We start from the raw sequence: 17,328 nt of genomic DNA on the forward strand, positions 1-17,328 counted from the left end.
CTGTCTAGCAGATCTATTCCCAGAGCTCTAAAATTACTGAATAAACAAAACAGATTTAATAACCACAGTAACACTTTGCCCCTTCCCAGAGGGCTATCTTTTCTCATTCTACATTAGTACACTTTTTCAAGCATCTTAGAGACCTCGACTATTATCCCTACTCATATTGGAAGAATGCTATCTCTAAAAATAGAAGTATAAAAAACTTAGCCCCTCAGACCCATCCTATAGTTACAGAACATTTTTCTTCATTTTCTCCAATGCACTGCATATAAGTATTAAAAGTAAAACCGTACAATTAATTTATACAATAGTAAGAAATGTTGCATTTCAGATTAGGGCCATAAAAAATTGTGTGACACATGTATTCTAAAAATAAGATGTATATTTTCAACAATGATAGATATTAGAGGAAACATCCTGACACAAGATATGAAGGAGAATAAACTTCTGGCAATTGCAGTCAGAAAGGGGCTTTTTCAAGAATGGTAGTTTCTGCTAGGAATATGTAACATTACTGGAAAAAGGGGGTCAAGAAAGCCATGTTAGTCAACAGCCAATTCTGTACTGCTCAAGAATAACGGGAAATGGGAGGACCCCTTGGATAGTCTGAGACTAACCACATATCACTACTCCAAGGTCATAGCTTCCTTATAGAAGAGCCTTAACAACCTTAGCAAAGTCAAGAATTATACCTGCCAACAGAAATAAAGGAAACAGCCTAGCAGTAACTCACTTTTAATAGCTACAGCTGTGACTAGCACATTAACTTAGTTGCTTATTACTACCACCACATGAGAGTGGCAGTATAGCTTGGTGATTAAAAGGATGGGCTCTGGAGCTAGACTACTGGGACCAGATCCTGCCTCGGCCACTGTGCAACCTCTCAGTGCCTCGGTTTCCTCATCTGTAAAATCATAGCATCCACCTTACTTTAAGGCTGCTGGGAGAAGTCAAAGGGATAATTCATGTGGTGTGTTCAGAACAGTGACTGGTACCTAGTATGTACTTAGTAGATACTGATATTCCCCTATTTATCTAGAGATTTTGAGGGAAAAAGTGTGGTGACTATAAATTCCCGGACTTTAACAAGATCTGAATGGAGAAGCTGACTACAGAACAATCTAGTACAGAAAGAATAGCGAAAATTTTGTGAAATGGTAAAACACGTGGTAAAACTATGGGGTATTCTTATCTCAATCAACCAACAAAAACGCTGGCATCAAGCGAATATTCATCAATAAAAATAACTCAGTAACTACAATAGTTGAGTAACATAATCTGAACACTACTTTAAATTTCATCCAACGTACTTTGAATGTTAATTTCTTCATTAAAAAATGCAGCTGAATTTTTACTTAGTAAAAACCTAGTTTTTAATAGGAAACAAAAATTATGTTAAATCAAAGGATTTGCCTGGGCCTAAAGATCCATTAATAAGGGATCCATGATCCTTACAGTAACATGATTACTAGCAAAGGACAAATACTTACAGAAATAGTGAAAGGGGTGAGCTTCTTCTTATTAATGGCTCTTTCATCAATTGTATCTGGTTCAGATAAGTTGATCATTTTACTAAAGAGAAAATGGGAATAATTTAGTTTAAGACTCCCACAAATGTTTTCAGTTTATTTTTGCAAGTAGACAATAAAGTTAAATTTTGAAAAGTAACCATCCATTTCTTTGAAATATTATACTATAATTCATGTCAGGGACTTAATTTTAAAAATCTAAGAAATATTCCCTAACCTAAAACACATTCATCATTCACTGCAATTGTAATCTTAGCATTTCCTTCTAACTGTTTTCAAACACTCTTGCATTTTCTTTATGTGAATCTTGCCTTTATTTCCTTTAATGATCATCAACATTCAGCAGCCTGAAATGTTGAACAAAAAAATCCTCAAGAAGGCAAATTTCATACAGTGATATCAACAGCGTTAAAATTACTGTTGCTGCAGAAAGATGAAGAGCCAGAGACTTGGTCTGAAATTTCAGTAATTCAAACATTTTAAAAGAAACTAATATAAATTTTATCTCTGTATGTTAGAATACATTTTGTATTTTAAAACAAAGGTAATAAAATACCCATTCAATTCATAATAGGAATTTCCTCTGAAGGTCAGAGGAACAGATCAGACTTGTAGGTAGAATTCAAGGTATATTGTATACGTAATGTCCTAAAAACTAATATCCTGTACTCATGGATAGTTTTTTATTTTTAACTAAAAAACACAGAAAAAAGACTGAGGAAATGTGCCAGAATATCAATAATAGCTATTTATGGGTGCTAAGAATATTTGTGGTTTTCTTCTTTGAAAGTCTTCTGTTTTTTTATAAACTTAAAAAATAAGAGATATCTGCTTTGTTCAAAGAAGTATGCTGGGACTTTAGTACACACAACAAGGACAAAGAGATGCCCTTAGAGAGTTTACAATCTAGTGAGCAGAAATAGATTGCAAAGAGCCATGGATATGACAAGATTGAATTAAAATGTTAATCTGATTTAAGCACAAATGAGATATATAGTTCTATTATATTTCCTCATGTTCCTGTCCCAGTCAATGATCAACAGTCCCACACTGAGAAGTGAAGAAAGAAACAATGGGGAATTCCCTGGCAGTCCAGTGGTTAGGACTTCACGCTTTCACTGCCAGCAGGACCAGGTTCAATCCCTGGTCGGGGAACTAAGATCCTGCAAGCTGCGTGGCACGGCCAAAAAAAAAAAAAAAGAAAAGAAAGAAAGCCTGTGAACATTATTAAATGCATCAGAGGAGTAACTCAAAAGTTTCCTGGCATCGTTAAGGAAACATGAAAAAGATCCCAAATAAGAGATTGCATTTGAAAGAAAATGTTGGAAAATATATAGTACTTGATTTTCTATATAATATATATAAAATATAAAAATTTCAAGACTAATGTAGCTACTTGTTGACTAATTTCAAAAGACAATGGATTCACTGAATTGTAGTTTTCACTGAATGCTCTTCAGTGGACAGTAAGAACATAGCTCCCTGAACGCAATGCTCAACTCACCAAAGAAGGATGCCATCGGCAAGTGATTTGAAAAGACTGCCATCATTGGGATTCATAGGTATGAGATGCTTACAGTCAGCGTCATTCTCCAGGGCTTTGTTTATCCAGTTAACAAAAGCCACTTTTTCTTCCTCTGAAAACAGAAAATCTTAGTTGGCATACCTCATTTCACAAAATTAATTGCACCGCAAAAATGTAATTTTATATTTCTGTTCAAAAATAATAAATGCCAATTTTTAAAACCTTACTGAAACAATAAAGTGTTTAAGAGGGCGTAGGTTTAAAGAAAAAGGGGAATTCATTCCACTTTTTTCATCTGATATATCAGGGAAGAGTAAGTCATATACCTTAAGTTAGCACAATAAATATTCGGTTTGATTCTAAAATCTTTCCAAATATATATTCCTTCTGAAAGCTAGTGGATCAGGAACCAAACACCAGCGGTCAGCTTACACACACACACACACACACACACACACACACACACACACACACACACACACTCATATATGCCAGGGGGAAAAATACAAGAAACAAATAACCACATCAATAAATTCACCTGCCCCCCAAAAAACTTTCATAGAGTTGTGATTTGGAACTTACAACAGAAATACTAGTTTTAATCAAGAGTTATTTGAATGCAAAGCGAGAGAGAGGCACGGACATATATACACTACCAAGCGTAAGGTAGATAGCTAGTGGGAAGCAGCTGCATAGCACAGGGAGATCAGCTCGGTGCTTTGTGACCGCCTAGAGGGGTGGGATAGGGAGGGTGGGAGGGAAGGAGACACAAGAGGGAAGAGATATGGGAACATATGTATATGTATAACTGATTCACTTTGTTATAAAGCAGAAACTAACACACCACTGTAAAGCAATTATACTCCAATAAAGATGTAAAAAAAAAATTTTAAAAGGGCCATCCGAAAAAAGTGTAAAAACCAGAAAGGCAGGACAGGCCATGGAGAACAGGGAGCCTTGTTACCCTGATGGGTGGGATGTAAATTGCAAACAGCCACTCTGGAGAAGTGTATGGTGTTTCCTAAAACATCTAAAATACAGAGCTAGAGAGCATAGGGCACTTCCACTCATGGGCGTATATCTTGAGAAAAATAAAAATCAACAAGACACAGCCACCCCAAAGTTTAGGGCTGCTCTGTTTACAAGAACCTCGACTTCGGTACACCTTAAATATCCCAGGAAAGAGAAAAATGGATAAAGAAGTTGTTGGTACTTATGTACAATGGAATATCACTCAGCCATGAAATCGATGTCATAAGGCCAGTAGCAGCATGAGTGGATTTAGGTATGATGATTCTAAGTGAAATAAGCCACACAGAAAAAGAAACTTATCATGAGATATCACTTATAGAGGGAATGTAAACATGGCTACACATGAACTGAATTACAAAACAGAACAGAGTCTCACATTTAGAAAACACACTTATGCCTGCTTAAGGGGAAAGGTGAGGTGGTGTGATGCATAAAACCAGAGCTTGAAATTAGCACAGATACCGTTCCATAAATCAAATATGTAATAGACAAGACCTACTCCTTGCTCAATGAAGTGGACTCAACACCCCCTATTCACTGCAGAGGAATATATCAGACTAGTAAGAATCTTAAAACCTATGTGTTGGTATGTCTCCGCAAGAGAATCAAGTGTGTGTAGAGCGGCATAAACACAGCAGTGAAAATCAGCTAAACCCCATTATAAAAATAAATTTTAAAAAAAAGTTATTTGAATGAATAAAATAGCTCCATTTCTGTAGAATTTCTATTATAAGAAATGAAGACCCAACGCAGCCAAAAATAAATTTATTTTAAAAATAATAAAAAGTAAAAAAAAAGAAAACTGACACATCTAGATACCAGTCCTACTCTCAGCCATCTTCATCCTCAACTTCTCAATCCATGGCTTCCAGCATAAAAACAGTGATCTTTAGGCAGAAAAAATTGTTGGGCTATGCAGTGGGGAAAATAGGAAGGAACTTAAAGGAAAAATGGTCTACTGCCTCATTATTATTATGTAAATATAAAAATGATTTAACAATATAAAACTTAAAGGAAAATAATTCCCATTTCCATCACAGGGTAGCTGGCCTTTCTCTTTATTGCCCCAATTCCTAGAACTAGGTAATTTTCCTAAGGGCATATTTGGTAGATACCCCCAAATTCAATCCAACACACACACACACAATCAATAAAGACACAAACATTTACTTCTGTAGGTATCATTATGTGCCTTCTTATCTTCTTACCTCACTATACATACCTGCTTAGGGACTTAGAATCTAGGGATTTAAAGATCACTAAGATACTGTACCTCTCATCAAGGAATTTTTAGGGTAGTGATAAGATAAAACAGATATACGAAGAAATGTAACTAAAGGGAAATGAACATACCACAAGAGTGATAATAAGTAATGTTTCAGGGAATTTAAGGAAAGAATCATTTCTCATTAGGTTGATCAAGAAAAGGCTTTATGGAGAAGGTACTATTTGAAAGATAGATATTTAATAGGTGTAGATGGTCAGGGAAAGGAAATGTGTTCCAGGTATAGGAACCAGGAATGAGATACCACTTCCCAACTACTGGATGGCTGTAATAAACAAAATAGACAATAACAAGTGTCGACGAGAATGTGGAGGAATGGGAACTTTCATACCTTGCTCGTGGGAATGTAAATGTGTGGCCACTTTGGAAAACAGTTTGGCAGTTCTTTAAAATGTTAAACACAGAGTTGCCAAAAGACCACTCCTAGGTATATACCTAAGAGAATTCAAAGCATATGTCCACACAAAAAATGTGTACACTAATGTTCATACAGAATTATTCATAATAACCAAAAAGTGGAAACAACCCAAAAATCTATCAGCTGATGAAAGGATAAACAAAACGTGATATTAGCCATAGAACAGAAATTATTCAGCAATAAAAAAGAATGAAGTACGATACATGCCACAACATGAATGATACTTGAAAATATTATGTCAGGGAAGAAGCCCGTCAAGTGAAAGGCCACTACTGTATAATTTCATTTACATGAACTTTCCAGAAGAGGCAAATCTATACAAATAAAAAGTAGATTAATGGTTGCCAGAGACTGGGGGGAGGGGGAAATGGGGAGTGGCTGCTAATGAGCATGGGGTTTCTCTATGGAGTAATGAAAGTGTTCTAAAATTACAGGGTGCTAATGACTGTACAACTCTGAATATATTAAAAACTACTGAACTATACTTTCAAAGGATGAATTTATGGTATCTCAATTATATCTCAAATAAAGCTGTTTTTTTTTTTTTTTGGCGGTTCTCGGGTCTGTCACTGCTGTGGCCTCTCCCGTTGCGGAGCACAGGCTCCGGACGCACAGGCTCAGTGGCCATGACTCACGGGCCCACCCACTCTGCGGCATGTGGGATCTTCCAGGGCTGGGGCACAAACCCGCGTCCCCTGCATCGTCAGGCGGACTCCCAACCACTGCGCCACCAGGGAAACCCAAGCTGTTCTTTTTTTAAAAGCCATTAAATGTTCTGTATCTGGTTCTAAATAATGGTTACATGGGTGTATTCATAGGTTAAAAAAATCCTCCCATTATACTTAAGAATAGGGCACTGTATGCACTTTACTCTGTGCATCTTGTACCTCAATAAACAAGCTAAAAAAATAATCTACGGTGATAGACATCAGAAAGTGGACAGTTACTGTTAGAGGCAAGAGGGAGGCACTCAGGTGATAGAAATGTTGTGTTCTGATCTGGTTGGCAGTTGCATGAATGCAGCTACATGATGTATACACATGTGAAAACTCATTGAGCTGTACATGTAAGATCACAGTACTTTGCTAAATGCATATGATACCTTAATAAAAAGTTTTTTTTTTTTTAATGGAGAAGCCATTTCATTAGAATGGACAGGCAGAAATAGAGTTAAGGAGTAAGTACCTTTCAAGAAATAGAGTTATAGACCACTGCCTTCCCCACTACACTTCCCTGGTGGGAAAAAGTTAGGAAAATATATACAATGCGTAGGAGAAGTGTGAGTGTACTGTAAGAGGAAAATCCATTTAGAAAGGAAGAGAACCAAGAGGATAATTAACAAATTCAGATCTCAAAGGAAGAAAGAGGGGGGAAAGTTAAAGTGAGTTTTTTATCAAAAATTTTGAAAGCATAGTTCTAATTATGTTAACATGAACAAAAGGAACTTGGCCAAAGGTTTTTAGGCATCTTGATCCTGAGGAGCAAGCTTAGCATGGGGCAAGCCATCTCCTCTTAGGAGTTAATGTGACTCTGGATTTCCCACTGGGCAACAATCCAGTGATCCTATCAGATCAAGCAAATCAGGTGCTGTGCTCTACCAGTCATTTGGTTGCTTGATAAAAGATGAATCAGGAATCTCAGTTCCCCAAAATGGAAAGTCCTTGCAATAAACCTCTCCACCATCCCTAAAATAGGTCTAAAGTAAACTCATCTCACGGGTCAGGATGAAAAATCCATTCCAAGGTCATGATTAAACACATTCAGTGCTGAAATATAAATAACTTCTACTTTGCTGTTTCTAATTCTGTTATCCACTGTTCCTGACACATAGTAAAAACTCATTTATTATTACTTATCATAAATTCTAGGATTTTTCATTCTGACACCTCTGAAATTATGATACATTTCAAATCTGATGGCACTTTATAATTTAGTCTCAGTTTCCCTCAAGGACACATAAAACAATGGTGCGAATTACAGTAAATGGCATCTTAGATTTGATGACATACAGGACTTGTTGAATGAACCAATGACTGAAAGATTAAATTTGGAGCAGGTGGTCGGTTACCTGAATAAGAATGCTGTGTGCCCTCACTGGAAATGGATGAAGTTCCTCCAATAGCAGTAATCCCTTCTCTCTTGTTAATTATTTTTCTGAATGTTTTGCTGATATCTTTGCTTTTCAACTCTTGCATTAGCTGCAATGGGAGAGAAGTAAAATTGACTCTTGATTAAATAACCATTAAAATCCGTGCAACGTAAAGGATAGTTATTTATTCGGAATGACATCAAAATAAATACTAATCAGTTGTTCTTGCACTTATTGCTTGTGTAGACAGATAACTCTCATGTCATTTTATAACAACACAAAATGGACAAATGTTTGCACCCCAACCTATAATTAAACTCAAAGTGTACACACTGAAATTGTTCGCCTAGACTTGCCATGGTCTTTTGTACTAAAAACTAAAGAATAACTAGCTACATGATGAAGATTTTAAAATGCCTTAACAAAGATATTATCCCATCTGAACAGCTCAAACGTATACATGTTAAAGTCAAGAAGTCAGCTTTTGTTGGAAATTACACAGGCGTAGAGAGAAACGCCCTCTGTCAGGCCCTCTGTCACTGGCTACCCTAGAGCCTGGATAAACTGAATGCAATCAGTTCTCCATGCAGCAGACAAAGTGAGTTTTAAAAAATGCAAATCTGATCATGTTAATTCATACTCTATTCCACTGGCTTCCTACTGCTCTTAGGATAAAAACAAAAATCCTACAAGACCCTGATGACCTGACTCACTTCTCTAGCCGCATTCCTAACCCTTAGCATCTCAGCTCCAGCCACACTGATGTTTTTTTCAAGTGCTTGAGAGCATTCACCACCCCTAAAGGCACAGAGGCTCTACACACGCTGTTACCTCTGCCTGCCTTGCACAGTACTCATTTCCCCCACCTGCCCCTTTTATCTGTTCCTTCAGATCGCAACTCAGTCTTCACAGCTTCAGGGACAGTCTTCCATTTCCCTGAATCTCTGAGTTCCCTAACCTCCCCACCAAGTTCACTTCCTTCTACTACAAACTTTCAAGGGACCTGTCCTGCTCTGTCACAGCATTTATCACAGTTATCTTTTATCCATCTGTGTGATTCCATCTTCCCCTCCACCTGTAAACTCCATGAAAGCTGGAGCTACATCTCTTTTTGTTCATCACATTACTCACAGTGCCTGAGTTCCTGGCAAGAAAGGAGCTCAAATATTTGCCAGATGAATAAAGAATGCAAAAGCAGACAATTTCTATTTCATAAATATTTATTCAATTATATTAGTGAATAAATTAGTTCATTAACTTTCATATGAAAAACACAGTCATGGTGGTGTTGATGGAAGGTAGTGACAGCTCTTCCTCAACCACCAGCTGCCAATGGCAACTCAGTCATCTCTCTGAGCCTGAGAGGTTTGAAATACCTGATACACAATATTCAGTTCTATTTTTCTTTTATTGGTGGAGTCATATATTATTTTGCATCTTCTTCAGTTCCCTGAGTCTCAAGGTAGTTTAATAATGAAACCACAGTTGGCATCAAAATTCACCCGGTGGCTTTACCAAAACTGAAGATATAACCAATCACAAGGAAACAACCGGTTTCTAGGAGGTATATCTTCCATACCTTAGCTATTTCAGTTACAAAAAAATATTCCACTTCTCAAGACCAAGTACTAAGATACGAAAATATTCTGCATACGGAGATAGTCAATAAGCATTTAAATTCATCTGTAGTTTTAGTAGGGCATGAAAGATTATTATCTAAACCTGACTTCAATTCCAACAATTTGAGAATAATTTTTTCCTTTGTTTTATGAATTATCTGTGGAAATTATTGTTGTTATTGTTATCATCATCATCACCACTTTAAAGCAGTGCATTATCTGGTCTCTGAAGCCAGATTTAACCAAAGAGAGCAATGACATTACTGAAATTCTGCTTGAAGCAAAACAATCAGTAGCCAGGAGAGCAATTAGATTACTTACTGACACAAACTCTTCGAAGCTGATTTTCCCATCTTTGTTGTTGTCAGCAACTGCTAGAATTTTCTCCACAATTTCGCGAACCTTGTAGCCAGGCAGAGGAAGGCTTGCTTCCTTAAACAGGTCCTGGAGTTCATAGTCACTGACATACCCGCTGTTGTCAATATCTAAAAAGATAAATTATGAGCTATCAAATATCACTTGTACCCTGTTGGAGATCTGCACTCAGAAGGCTGTTTGGGGACTTCCCTGGTGGTCCAGTGGTTAAGAATCCGCCTTCCAGCGCAGGGGACGCGGGTTCGATCCCTGCTTGGGGAACTAAGATCCCACATGCCACAGGATAACTAAGCCCGCGTGCTGCGACCACTGAGCCCACGCACTCTGGAGCCCACGCACCACAACTAGAGAGAAGCCTGCATGCTGCAATGAAGAGCCTGCGTGCTGCAACTAAGACCCAACGTAGCCAAATAAATAAATATTAAAAGAAAAAAGAAGGCTGTTTGGGAGACTCACAGGCAGGCAGAACATTTCAGGTTTGTTTCACAAGTGGCAGTAATCTTTTCTCCTACACCTGAATTGTACAAGGTATACTATATACTTTACCAAAAAAATTCATATTTAATGAACTTTACCCCCATAGATTTAGGGCTACCATATGTATTTTAAGTGTATAATAAGGACATTGTGCTGACAGAAGAAAAACTCAGGTTTAGCACATGACTAAGTTTCAAAGAATTAAGCATGGGGAGGTCTCAGATATCTAGAAGAAATATAGCAGCATCGGTCATAGGGGAACACCCACCCAGACTTTGACTTCTTTATGTAATTTACGAAATGGAAATCTGGTCCCACATTCCATATAAAATATGTGCATCATGTAAAATACACATAAGGCACTTCTGGTCTACATTTCACTTGGTGACAGTTCTGTTTCACTTGTCAATAATTCACTGCTTCTTCATTAGGTATTTATGATACCATTATGTAGGCCAAATGATGCTTGATGTCATTTTGAGATTAAGTGTTCAAGAAATAATTTCACACCTACATTTGGACTTTTGGAAATAGGTTTCCAGGTGTTTTCACATCATCACTGAGATACCCTTCCCTGGGTTTTCCCTAGAGACTGGATATCAATTCTTGACACAGAACAAAGGCAACACAAAACACTTCTGGCCAGAGTTGGCAACAGGGCTTTGGATTGTTTGGTTAGTTGCCTGGATCCACCTTGTATAGGCTCTCTTTACTCATCTGGTAGTAGTTGCTTTGTTTCCTATATTTCTCTTTCCTCTCAGTATAAGAGCTATTAACACTAAAACTGAATGAATTACAAGACAGAAACTTTTCTTTTAAACTCTCATACACAAGTTTTAGAATTAATACTGTTCAGAATGATGAAAAATTTCTAAACTAGAATCTACCAAGAACCAAAATAGTGCTATAATCTCAAAAGGAAGCTAAATTGCTTGAAATTGCAATAATTGCTTTCTTTGAATTTAGAGTAAAATCTCATTATTTAGTACATCACCAGTTCAGAATTGTTTCCTATAACTCTGAAATAGACAAATAGACTAGGCAGACTTACTGCCTAACAGCACTGTGGTGGGGAGTATTTAAAAATAAACAAGATCAAGAAAAAGTTACTTACATGCTATCTGTCATGCTAAACTATCATTAAGAGTTAGGGCTCTGAAGATGGACAGATCTGTGTGCTTAAATCTCAGCTCCATCCCTACAACCTCTGTGGTTTGGGTGTGACATGACAAGAAATAATAAATACCACTTAATGAGCACATATTCTGTGCCAAGTGATTTGTTAAGAATTTGACTTATCTAATGAAATCCTTACAACTTTGAGGTAGTTAATAATATTATTTTAATTTTAAAGATGAGGAAATCAAGCCTTAGGATAAATAGCCATAAAATCACAGTTTAAAAAGAGACAAGACTTTCCTACAACTCAACAACAGAACAACAAGCAACCTGATTTAAAAATGGGCAAAAGACTTGAATAGACATTTCTCCAAAGAAGACATACAAATAGCCAGTAAGCACATGAAAAGATATTCAACATCACTAATCATCAGGGAAATGCAAATCAAAACCACAATGAGATATTTTATACTCACGAGGATAGCTGTTGTAAAAACAAACAAACAAACAAAAACAGAAAGTAATAATAATTGGCATGGATTTGAAGAAATTGGAACCCTTGAGCATTGCTGGTAGGAGTTAAAACGGTGCAGCCACTGTTGGAAACCACTTGGTAGTTCCTCAAAAAAATTAAACAGAATTAAATTATCCAGCAATTTCACTTCTGAGTATATACCAAAAATAACTGAAGAGAGAGACTTGAACAGATATTTGTACACCCATGTTCATAGTAACATTACTCACAATAGCCAAAACGGTAGAAACAACTCAGAAGCCCATCAACAGATGAGTGGATAAACAAAATGTAATAGAGACATACAGTGGAATGTTATTCCATCTTAAAAAGGAAATTCTGACACATGCTACAACACAGATGAACCCTGAAGACATTATGCTAAGTGAAATAAGCCAGTTACAGAAAAACAAATATTATATGATTCCACTTATATGAGCTACCTAGAGTAGCCAAATTCACAGAGACCAAAGTAGAATGGTGGTAACCCCAGGGGGCAGGCATGTGGGGGAGGTGGATTGTTGAGGAGTTAGTTTTTAATGAGTATAGTTTCAGTTTGGGAAGATGAAAAAGTTCTAGAAATAGATGGTGGTGAAAGTTGTATAACAATGTGAATCTACTCAACGCCAACAAACTGTACACTTGAAAATGGTTAAAATGGTAAATTTTATGTTATGTATATTTTACCACAATTGGGGAAAAAAAGACAAATATTTTAACCTCTCACTTCTCCCTAGAGACCCCAAAATATCCCATCTAGCAAGGTTGGATGGGCATGTCCCTCTGCCTCTGAGAAAAGTTGTTTGGTACAAATTAGCAGAGGATTACTGAGTTCATGAGTAAAAATTTATCTTATACATAAAGTAAGGAAGTATAAATTCTGCTAGTGTTAGCACTTCCCTCACACAGAGCAAATCATCTTGCTGTCAGAACTGTTCCATCAATGAATTATTTATTCAAAATATCATTAAATAAATATTGCAAGATTATATGTCCATGAGATATAAAGATTAAAGTTGGTGTGTGAAATAGAACTAATTCATTCATTTTACTAAGACCGAGGTAGCACTTTTATTCAAGCTGCCAAACTGTACCTATAAAATAATGAAAAATACCAAACTAGGAGATACATTTTTATTACTTCCTCTGTTTCAATGCTTGAAATGAGCAGAACATTTCAATAATTGCCCAATTTTTGTCTTGGAAAGACACTGTGCACTGCATACAATACTCCATAAAATTTATTTTTAACAATAACTTTTTAGAAATCATGCAATGCTCTACTGCCTGCAAAATAACGAGCCTAAGGCGGCCACCGTGTGGACTGTATTCTGAAGGTCTGAGTTACTCTGGAAACAGCTGTGCAGGGAGAAGTGGAAAGGCCCAGAGATTTGTAGAATTCACTTTATCTCATAGCAACAGTTTGTAAGTCACGAGCTTCCTGAGAACTTTACTCATTGTTTTTTTCAGAGAGAGCTTTATTTTTTAAAACTTAAATCTTTCTTTCTTTATCTTGATCTCTGAAACTTCTGCACTGCATTTCACCTACATTAATTTCAGCCATTATTCACTAGGTTTGTGAGAAATCTAGGCACAAGACCAACTGTGATCATTCCATCCTCCCTGGTCTACCCTCTGACTCTGCTTTCCAGAGTGCTCTAATGCACCAGCAAAGGAGCCCATTGAGGCAGGGGCAAGGTTGAGGGTGTTACCATCTCAATCTCTATTCACTACACTCACCTTTCCCTAGGTTCACCTTTCACTTGCACACATGTACAGACTAGAGCAAAAGATGGTATTCATACTCTCATGGGTTTCCTAAAAGCAAAATGCAGAAGAATCGTGATCTGACAGAGGCCGGGGGAATTTTTTGGAAGAAAAAGACAAAGCTGTCAAAATGATGTCGTAAAGACAAAACACTGAATGGCTTTAAAAGTGAAAGAAGAAATGTAAGAGGTGTGGCCTTTAAAAGCAGCACTAAGCTTTTTAAATTATGCATGAGGGAGAAGGAAAATAAGACATATGGCCTTTAAAAATTATATCAAGGGCTTCCCTGGTGCCACAGTGGTTAAGAATCCGCCTGCCAATGCAGGGGACACGGGTTCGAGCCCTGGTCTGGGAAGATCCCACATGCCGCAGAGCAGCTTAGCCCGTGCACCACAACTACTGATCCTGCGCTCTAGAGCCCGTGAGCCACAACTACTGAGCCCGCATGCTACAACTACTGAAGCCCGTGTGCCTAGAGCCCGTGCTCTGCAACAAGAGAAGCCGCTGCAATGAGAAGCCTGAGCATTGCAACGAAGAGTAGCCCCCACTCGCCACAACTAGAGAAAGCCTGCACGTAGCAACAAAGACCCAATGCAGCCAAAAAGAAAAAAATTAAATAAATTTTTTAAAAGATTTTTAAAAAATAAAATAAAAACTATATCAAGATTTTAAAATATTCTGCATGAAGGCAAAATGTGTTATTGTTCGTGACAAACACATGGAGGCCAGAGTTCAGCTTACAGACAAGGAAGTGTTTCTATATTTTCTCTGTAATGAGAAGATCATGTTAAGCATATTCAGTTACACTGTCATTCATTAACCTGGTGTATTCTCTGCAAAGAAATGATCAAAGAATTCAAAGTCCAATTCTCCTAGAAATTCAAGCCAGTCTTAGTCTATCTTTCAGAAAGAAAGAAAGAATCCAGTGAAACCCAGATGGGAAAAAAAAAAAAGAATAAATCTGGGGGTTAAGGGGTGGTGGTGAAGCAATAGAAGGTATTGTTCCATTCCTGGAAGGCTGGTATCAAGCAGAATAGTCACTGTGTATTTAGTTTTTCTCAAGCATACCTATTTTATTAAATGCTTCTTGTAGTTCTTCCAGCTCCTCCCGAGAAATGGTGGTGGTGCTGTTCTCCATCTCTGAGTAGGAAAGACTACCTTCAGGTCTTTATATCTAGGAAAAGCAATGTTAGAAAAAGAACGTTAGCCCTCTGGAAACATTTACGTAAGCAGTAACAGAGGACACAGGCAGTAAAATATCTAGAAGAAATCACCTGAGAGGTCTGGCTGACAAGAAACAACTAGGAATAGATCCCCTGATAATACTCTTTCCCAGCACAGGTGAGCCAGACAATAACTGAGATTCAGTAAAGGGAAGAAACACCGGTTTTCCACACCCTGTGCTTATCCAGGGCATAGACATTTCTCAATGGTTTGTATAATTTTCATTTACATTTGACCCACTGTTTCAGTAAAAGAAGCATTTCAAGTTGAGGAAAGTATAGCATTTAAAAATATAAAGGGTGTGGTTGGAAAGTAAAATTTTAGGACATGAATAATGTCCACAAAAAGAATAAAGTTAGAGCTGGATCATCTTGGATGGAGCTTGTGGCTCTAATGTTTAACTTTACAGCATTCAACCATTGCCACCTCCTTTCCCTTTCCCTGTGCTAGGTCTTTCCCAGATCTGCAGGGCCCTTCTTACTCTGAGCAGGTGAGACAAACTAAAACAAACAAACGAACAAAAATGATGTAAAACTGGGTTGTAAGAAAAGCAAGCACGTGATATTCATTATAGAAAATAATTGGTAGCAAAGGCCCAAATCAGAAATTTTAAATTAGCCACAATCCTACTATCCAGAAATATCAACTAGTACATTTTGTTATCTACATCTTTCTGGTTTGCTTTTCAAATGCACCTGTACCTTTACTGCGGGGTGAAAATCTGAGTATATTATAATTTTTTGTACTACTACATTGTATGTATCAACATAATATTTAATGGCCACATAGTACTATGTCATAACTTATTTGGTAAATCCCTTGTTTCATGGTATTTGCATTGCTTCCAATTTTGCATTATAAACAAATGCTACAATGAACATCCTTACAGATAAAGCTCTATACAGATCCATGTTTATTGCTGTAGATAAATATTTCAAGATGGAATTACTTACTTTTTTTTTTCTTTTGGCTGTGCCACACGGCTTACGGGGATCTTAGTTCCCTGACCAGGGATTGAACTCGGGCTGAGACAGTGAAAGTGCTGAGTCCTAGCCACTGGACCACCAGGGAATTCCCAAGAATTACTTACATTTTTAACGCTTCTAATATATAGCAGAACAACTCATTTTTAAAATGACTTCATGGTTTGACTATTCAATGTAAAGTTATAGATGAATACAAATCATGTATTCCTCTTAAACACACCTAATTACATTAAAGTTATACATATTTCAGAAAGTAAGTGAAAATGAGCGTTTTATAAGATAATAAGAACTGAAGCTAAGCAGGAAATTCTCTTTTTTTACACACATATTTATATAAGAGGTTCAACATCATCCCTGAACATTCCTAATTTGGGGGTTAAGCACATATTTTTTTAAATTATTATTTTTTTTTATTATTATTTCTGGGTGCATTGAGTCTTCGTTGCTGCTCGAGGGCTTTCTCTAGTTGCGGCGAGTGGGGGCTACTCTTTGTTGTGGTGCGCAGGCTTCTCATTGCGTTGGCTTCTCTTGTTGCAGAGCATGGGCTCTAGGTGCATGGCCTTCAGTAGTTGTGGCATGCGGGCTCAGTAGTTGTGGCTTGCGGGCTTATTTGCTCCGCAGCATGTGAGATCTTCCCAGACCAGGAATTGAACCCATGTCCCCTGCATTGGCAGGTGGGTTCTTAACCACTGAGCCACCAGGGAAGTCCCAGCACATAATTTTTTTTTTCTTTTTTTTTTTTTGCGGTACGCGGGCCTCTCACTGTTGTGGCCTCTCCCGTTGTGGAGCACAGGCTCCGGACGCGCAGGCTCAGCGGCCATGGCTCACGGGCATGTGGGATCTTCCCCGACTGGGGTACGAACCCGTGTCCGCTGCATCGGCAGGCAGACTCCCAACCACTGCGCCACCAGGGAAGCCCTGCTCATTTTTTAATTAGGTTGTTTTGGGTTTAAATGGAATTCTTACTTCCTGGATGCAATTTCTTACACGTCAGCATTAAATACATGTCCACGTTTTTATTGAATTCTCACTGTTACAATGTTTTACTGTATTTAATACTATTTACAGGCATACTCATTTTGTGTTGAAAGAGATGACAAAATCCTTTTAGGATTTTTAAGGATAACCCCCAGTCTGCAAAATGCTAATTCTGTCATGGCTGTCTTTGACTCTCTGTGGTTTTGGATATCCTGCATATCCTTTCCCATATTCAAAATGGTTTCTATCCCTTGTCTCAAAGTTTTAAAAATAGTGCTCCAATTTTAGCATTCGCACTCCACAGAAAGGCTGCAAATTAACAGTCCTTGTGTTGACCTTGCATTTGAAATGATAAATATGCCTGGAGTTCTATTCTTTGCTCAAGCCT

At 37.5% G+C, this 17,328-nt stretch overlaps 1 protein-coding gene across 1 annotated transcript in view; it reads right to left on the reverse strand.

The window, feature by feature from the left end:
- PLS1 (plastin 1) overlaps positions 1–16,697 on the reverse strand; it is a 52,776-nt gene extending 36,079 nt beyond the window's left edge. The window contains exons 1-5 of the mRNA XM_030761532.2: positions 14,821–16,697; positions 9,822–9,985; positions 7,861–7,990; positions 3,037–3,169; positions 1,494–1,575 (exon numbers count right to left, since the gene is read on the reverse strand). Of these exons, the coding sequence (XP_030617392.1) occupies positions 1,494–1,575; positions 3,037–3,169; positions 7,861–7,990; positions 9,822–9,985; positions 14,821–14,890 (579 nt within the window). The 5' untranslated portion in view covers positions 14,891–16,697. The remainder of the gene's footprint in view (positions 1–1,493; positions 1,576–3,036; positions 3,170–7,860; positions 7,991–9,821; positions 9,986–14,820) is intronic.
- Between the last annotated feature and the right edge of the window lie 631 nt (positions 16,698–17,328).

Source organism: Delphinapterus leucas, chromosome 4 (genome assembly GCF_059928025.1).
Source record: "Delphinapterus leucas isolate spDelLeu-1000000601 "Yukka" chromosome 4, BTC_Dleu_Yukka2, whole genome shotgun sequence".
NCBI classification, from domain to species: Eukaryota; Metazoa; Chordata; class Mammalia; order Artiodactyla; family Monodontidae; genus Delphinapterus; species Delphinapterus leucas.